Below are 7,532 nucleotides of genomic sequence, written 5' to 3' on the forward strand. Positions count from 1 at the left end.
GGCGGGGCCTATGGTGCGACGATGTATAACTATTGGTCGATGTGTTGCTCTCTAGGCAGTCATATGCAAATGCATTTGCCCATGTGACGTTACTGATCCCGCAATATCAAAACAAGCTGTTTTTGGAGCTTGATTATATAAATGCTTTGTTTATAATGAGGAGGTCGAGAAGTTATGGAACTTGCAGGATGTTTTAATGATACAAAAAACTCTGTATATGTCGAAAGACCAAGGTAAATTTGATTTCTCATGTCATGACCCATTTAAGGCATCTACATCCACAATTGCATACTGTCAGAGTATGTATTTTGTTTAATGAAGAGACACAAGAACAGCATTTATTTGTCCCTTTTGATCAATCTAGTGAATAATTTTTTTAGCTGAATAAACTTATTATTAATTAAAATATCTTGCGTCTGACCACAAACTTAAAAATGGTAGTGTATGTGAAACATTTTTGTGACGGGTTTAGTTTTAGAAAGATGGAGACTGTATATCAGTTCAGTATAAATGCAATTTATCAATATGCTGTTTATCATAATTGCGCAGAATCGCTGTTTATCATAATATTAAGGCACAAACAGCTATTTAATTCCATTTTCAAAGGGACAAGAATATTTTCATGGCCATTAAGAAATATTAATGTCCTCTACATTTTCTCAAATTACCCACCTGCAGGTTAATTTTGAACCCTGCATACAAAGTTTATTTAAATTTGTCCCTCTGGGTATGAGACTACAGTATGAACCAAGATCAAAAGAGACACTAGGAAAGTTGTTCCTACAAGCAGTTACAGGAAGACAATTAATGAGCACTTCAAAAGACTTGGTTTTGAAGATCAGTGGGTAGCAAAATATACTCCTTTCCATCCTCACCCTGGTTTATCACTGGGTTTATTAAGGCTGCCTGTCGTCCCTCTCAGTGTCTCGGTGTCTGCTCTGATGTTGGCAGCTTGTCCCTCTCAGCTACTGTAGTTCTCAACGGTCGCATCACTGTTTCAGATCAAAGGTTCATGGTCATCCAAACGAGGCAAAGGCAACTACAACCCCTACAGCTACGGAAACTTCATCACCAACTGCTGCGCTGCACTGTGTGGACCTCTACCGCCGAGGTGAATCCAAGAACTCTTGCTATTTTTTGGTTTGTTTTGTCCTGTTTTTATGTTCAGAGTCTGTTCAAATGGAATATAGTATACCGTTTTCTTCATACTGCACAGTATATACTGTATACTGCTTACTAACTTTGTTAGTTTGACAGTATGCGGTGACAAAGTTTTCAAAAAGTAGTGTGATGTATAGAGTGCAACAGTGCCCTTCTACTTTTTCAGTGGCGTTAGTTCAGAGGGGTAACACTTTATTTCTATGGTCCCGTTAAGACATTCTACTAGCTATAAGTAACTTTGCAACTTCATAAAAAATAACTCTTGAGTATTAGTAGCCTGTTAGGTTAGGGTTAGGTGTTAGGGTTCAGGTTAGTAGAATAAGTTGACGGCTTGCAAAGTTACTTCTAGTCAGTAGAATGTCTGTCTGTTGGAGCATCAAAATAAAGTGTTAGCAGATATTCAGCAGACAGTCTACTAATACTCTAATGTGAGTTAGTTTTGTAGTTGCAAAGTTACTTATAGCTAGTAGAATGTTTTAAGTGGACCATATAAATAAAGTGTTATCTTAAATGGTAATCCAAGTCGTCTAAAAAGAGATGATCGCTTTATATGATGAACCGATTTAATAGGTTCAGAGTGCTTGACCAATTGAACCAATTAAGTTAAACAGCTCAAATCCAACAATATCTAATGTAAGTTCCTAATTATTTTAGGTATTGGTGAATTGGTGGCTAATTTGTGTGAAATTGTATGATCTCATTTGAACGTTTCTGTACGATCTGCTTACAACCTAGTAATGGTTATGTTAAGGGGTGGACCTTCATGCTTACTTTTTTTCTTAAAATCGTATGTTTTGTTTTCATACGATTCACATCTTACGAATTAATACGAAATTGCTACCTTTTTAAAATGTTTTCCCTGTGAGATCAAGTTGCTCAATTCACATGAATTAATGACTTTTACGATGTCTTTATGAACTTCTTGAAGCTTGAAAGTTTTCAAATTTCAATGGAGTGACAGAAATCTCTTAGCTGGATTTAAAAGTACCGTCATTTGTGTTTCAAAGATGAACGTGGGTTTGGAATGACATGAGGGTGAGTAATTGGGTGAGCTATCATGTCTGTAGAACAAGCAGTGTAAAATAAATAGCACACAATTTTAATATCTATGATTAGGTTTTTTTTTTAGTTTTTTTTTATACATTTGGGCAAATCATCTTATGTAAGTTCTGTTGGTATCACATTTTGACAAATGTAGTCGGTCATCTGGGTATTGCTTACATTTATGTGTTTGGCAGACGTTTTTATCCAAACACCCTTGAAAATAAAGGTTCTTTATTGGCATTTATGGTTTGAAGAACCTTTAACATCCATGGAACCTTTTTATTGTATAAAAGGATGGTGGAAAAAGGTTCTTCAGATTATCAAAATGTTCTTTACACTAAGAAAAAAAAGGTTATTTTTAAGAACTGTTCACTTAGAGGTTCTTTGTGGAACCCATTGCTGTGAAAACCACCTTTTGAAACCCTTTATTTTTAAGAGTGAAGGGACTTGCATTGCATTGAAGGTACACATTTTACCAGGTCATGCTTTCCCTGGGAACTGAACCCATGACCTTGGCATTTCTAGCACCATGCTCTACTGTTTTAGCTATAGAAATTGATACAAATAAATGATGCTAAACATACTGCATACCACAAAATAGTATGGTAGCATTAATGTGCTACATAGCCCTTTATACTTCCCAACAAAGCTTTATGTTCTTCACATCATTCATATCTCTGTATCAGAGAATTTAATTGCCAGTCGACAGAAAAATTCCATTTCAAATGAGATATTCATCAACTTCCTTAGAAAATCATTATCCAGGCACGATATCAGCCAAGGGATTCATGCTGATCTTGTAAAAAGATTGGTGACCTCAGCAGGTTTCTCACTCATTCATTTAAATACGAGAGGCAAAAACCAATCAGCATTCTCACCCCAGGAAGTGTGAATATATTAGATAACCGAGGAACGTTTCTGAATCGGTTCAGATGGTACGTTAGGAGGCCTGCTGACGTCAAAACCTGCTCACACACCCACACAAGAGTTCCGCACGCCATTAATGAGTTTCTCATGGAGCCAGGAACACAAAGCAGAAGTGGGCACAGCATCACTGGCTGCCATCTGCTCTGTGTGGGGGCATGTTGCGTTGGAGGAGGACTCCGCACAGACACACACGCGGGCAGATCCTCTTCTCTCCACCTCCCTCACCCACGTTCCCTGACTCACAGATGGAATGTATCATCAACTTCCTTTCTCTTTGCAGTTTGATTGACAGAAGAGGTTTTGTCCTACCAGACACCCCGCAGCCTGCAGCCCAGACAAACGGCACCAGCGCCTGCCCCTCCAATCAAGTCCAGAGTCACATGGTAGGGTGGCCGTACTCTGACCTCTCACTGTGTGTGCGTGTGCGTCCAGTCTGTTGTACTTCAGCCCTTATAATGAAGCCATTTATGTTCAAACCACTTCAAGGTTTCAGCAGAGCATTTGAAATTTGAAAGTGGAGTCTAAAAGTCTGAGACCACAACGAAAGTCTGGAATTCAATGTTTTACACACAATACCCAGCCTGAGTGCTACAATTGTTAAAGGGGGACATTAAAAAAATAATATATTTTTCAATAGAAAATAAAAATACACTAAGGCCCCGTTCACACCGCAAGTCTTAATGCTCAATTCTGATTTGTTGCTCAGATCCGATTTTTTTGTTTGACTGTTCACATTACCTTTTAAAATGTGGCCTATATCTGATTCCAGTGTGAACTGTTTGAGGTTTCAAACTAACCCGCATGCGCAAAAGAACAATAACAATGACATCAGACCCAGCACGCTGTTGCACTAAAGTTCGGGAGGTTATGGAGGAAGCAAGCATTTTCGCTTTTATTTCAAAATGTTTGTGTAATGGAAGCCGTAACATTAATGAGCAGGTGCTGAAGAGGACAAGAACGAAGAGAAAGAGAGCAAAATTGGTTATTTTGGCCTTTTGCAGGTTTAACGGCTGACAGCTGGGTTTATCGCCCATAACACGGCTAATCTCGTTATAAAATGGGCAGGTGATGCGACCACGACCGCTTTGGTTGTTAGAATCATTTGCTTCTTTAAATTAACCTTTAAGACTCTTTACCTTCCTTTGGCACTGAAGCCACGTTCTTCTGTGTCCCCGTTCTTTCATTTCGTGTGCTATTTTTTTCAAAAACGGAGCGATTACGGTAGGATCCTTCTAGTTTAGCTTGAATTGAAGTATCTCCCCATATACTAATTAGGGCTAACACCTCACTCTCCCTCCAGTGACTCGCTCCATCGCTGTTCTCCATATCTAGTCAAGTTTTTAATGTTACTGTCTGTGTCTGTTGTGTCTAGGGCTAACTCGCCGGCGCATAATTGTGACAAATGTCGACGTAGATTGACTTAAAAGTCGCATCAAATCCGCCTTGGTTGTTCACACTGCGGCCGCATTGAAAAAAATCAGATCTGGGTCTGATTCAGGACCACATATGTATGTGGTCTAAATCTGATTTGAAAAAATCAGATCTGGGCAAGATTTGAGTGTTCACACTACCTCTGAAGAAGTCTGACCTGGTCACTTGACCCCAAAAAAATCAGATTTGGGCCACTTTTGCCTGCAGTGTGAACGGGGCCTAACATTCAGTGGTTTGGGATGTGTGTGTATATATATAGGCCTATATACACACACACATATATATATATTATACGTTTTTGTTGTTTATTTTATCAAAAATACAGTAACAGATATTTTATATTAATATCAATGAAACCCGTTGTGCTCTTTAAAGAATAGAAAGTTCAAAAGAACAGCATTTATTTTAAATTAATAAAAAATCTTTACAGTTTTCACTGCCACTTTTGTTCAATGTAATGCATCCTTGCTGAATAAAAGTGTTATTTCTTTAAAAAAAAGAAAAAGAATGCTAGTGTTATAAATAATACTAAATAATAATTTTTAATTAAAATGATAAAAATATATATATTTAACTCAATAATTGCATTTTCACTAGTGCTCTCAGATTTTTGGGCCCCAACTGATTTGCTGAACCCAACTGTGTGTTCAGACATGAATCTCTCTCTCTCTCTCTTTTGGCTGCTTTGGATTATCTGCAAAGTTTATTTGGCACAGGTTTATGCTGGATGCCCCTTCCTGATGCAACCCTCCCAATTGTCCTTGGGACAAGTTGCACTAGTTGTGCAACCACAGTGGCTGGGATACTTATTTTGACTTGAATCTACTCAAAATAGCGCACTGATCGTGAAACACCTGTTTTTTTGGCACAGACGTGATCTGTGATATAATTCTCTCATCCGTTAGACATTCATTGACAGCAGCATTAATGTGAATTGGAGACGGTGTGGGCTGGTGTGAACAGATCAGCGCTCATGAATACTGATAGCTCACAGTCTGGATTTGGTTTCATCAGCCACTGATTTGATGGCAATTATTCAATCCCTTTAGGGATCCAGATGTTTGTAAGCGATGTTTGCGTTTATGTTAAAATATATTTTTTTTACAGTTATTTTTTTTGATACATTTTATCTTCTATTAAAATTTATTTTTATAGCATAAATCTTTGTGACATTTTCTAAAGTAATACTTTCTGTCAATGGAAAGATTCATCCATCGGCTGTAAAGAAGATTAGATGGGTGAATCTTACAAAAATGTATCCTGGTCACATTTCACCTTAAACAATGAAGAAAATATTATATGGACTTTAAAAAAAAAAATGTCATTGTGGCTTTACATGATAATACATGATCTCACAAGCACACTCACACAAAATACTTTTTTACAAAACATTACTAATTCTAATTCTTGAGCAGCAAATCAGTATATTAGAATTATTTCTAATACATGTATACTGATTTCTTCTGAAATCAGCATACACAATGTAACTGATTAAATAAATGCAGTCTTGGTGAGCACAAGAAACTTCAAAAACAGGCATCAAAAACATTGAAAATGCATAATTTTCATGAAAATAATCTTTTTCTTAATTGTACAAAAATAGGCCTTTTCCAATAAGAAAAATATAATGTCTTATTTCTTTATTTTGATTGAGGTGAAAAATGACCTCAACATGTTCTTATTCTCCCAGATATTACTTACTTCTATATTCTTCTGCTGTCTTTCTTTCTTTCTACTTTTGGTCAGCACACTTGCTAACCTTTTAAATATTTTTTTTATTTGATATTACCTTATAATAATTATGTTGTCATTCTAACCAGTCTTATCTGAGTCAGGGCTCCAAAGCAAAAAACCTATAAATTTACAACAGTAATCTTTCGCCATTCAAAGTGTATGGTATATTTGCACAAATACATCCTGCACTAAGTAGAAGGAATCCAAATTATGCAATGCCAACATGGACTGGCTGCTTAACATGACCATGAACAAAACCACGCCAGCATCTAAAACACAACCTATGCTGGTGACCAACAGGGAAGAGTCTTTATGATAGTCTATCGTCTGCCAGGTCAAACTGAAGTAATCACACACCTTTCCTCTACAATCTGCACAATTTGTGGTATTATTCATATCCGTAGCAGTTTGGAGTCCTGTGACTTTGTTTTTCTGTAACATTTTATTCTTTGTTGTGTCTGACTTCCTCCTTCTTCCGGCTTTCCCTTTTCTCTTTCTGTCCTTTATCCTTCCTCCCAGTGTGCTCAAGACCAGTGCATTCAGAGCACCAAATTCGTTTTGCAGGCCGCCACCAACCCGCTGCTCCACAGTCAGCCCATCATTCTGGGCGGAGGCCCGGCCCTTCAGGCCAAGACCTCTATGGGTGGCCCGTGCTCCACTCTGGGACCTTCTCAGCCCTCGCTGCCCTCCTCTATCCCCGGACTCAACTGCGGAGGAGAGCTGATGGCCCTGCGGGACTCTGAGATCCACTGTCACCATCACCTACACCATCAACATTTCATCAGTCCGGAGGAGACGCCCTCCCCACCCGCAGCTTTGCCCTGCGCCACCCATTTGGGTCACCATGTTCACCCGGCACAGCTCTTCGACCCAGTCAGCCAGGACTCGCTTCATGAAGACTCAGTGCGGGGTTTGGTAAAGCTGAGTTCAGTGTGAGCTGTTTTTAATGCCGTCCTGCGGAACTGGACCACAAGCCATACAGTACTTTACACACGAACAACAGCTTCTACTGGACGTTTCTGATACTTTAATGGAGGCAGCCGCCCTGAACAACTTCCTGAGTACCAAGTGAGGACCAAAGCTAGTCTTCCAGCTCTGTTATTACTCAACTGAGCTGTTTTATTTAATGGAAGCTTATTTCCACCACAGAATAAAAATATTTAAAAAAAAAAAGGTAATTGCAACTTTCTCACAATTCTGTCTTATTGTTTATTACTCAATTCTGACTTTTTTTC

The 7,532-nt window shown here is 38.4% G+C and overlaps 1 protein-coding gene across 2 annotated transcripts in view; it reads left to right on the forward strand.

The window, feature by feature from the left end:
* zdhhc14 (zDHHC palmitoyltransferase 14) overlaps positions 1–7,532 on the forward strand; it is a 42,472-nt gene that overhangs the window by 33,260 nt on the left and 1,680 nt on the right. The window contains exons 7-9 of one of the 2 annotated variants that reach the window (XM_079831563.1): positions 1,002–1,111; positions 3,413–3,515; positions 6,862–7,532. The exon at positions 6,862–7,532 is cut by the window's right edge and continues 1,680 nt beyond it. In XM_079831563.1, the coding sequence (XP_079687689.1) occupies positions 1,002–1,111; positions 3,413–3,515; positions 6,862–7,233 (585 nt within the window). In that variant the 3' untranslated portion in view covers positions 7,234–7,532. Of the gene's footprint in view, positions 1–1,001; positions 1,112–3,412; positions 3,516–6,816 lie in introns of both variants that reach the window. The other variant, XM_079831562.1, reaches the window with a different exon arrangement.

This window comes from Gobio gobio (assembly GCF_949357685.1).
Source record: "Gobio gobio genome assembly, chromosome: 12".
NCBI classification, from domain to species: domain Eukaryota; kingdom Metazoa; phylum Chordata; class Actinopteri; order Cypriniformes; family Gobionidae; genus Gobio; species Gobio gobio.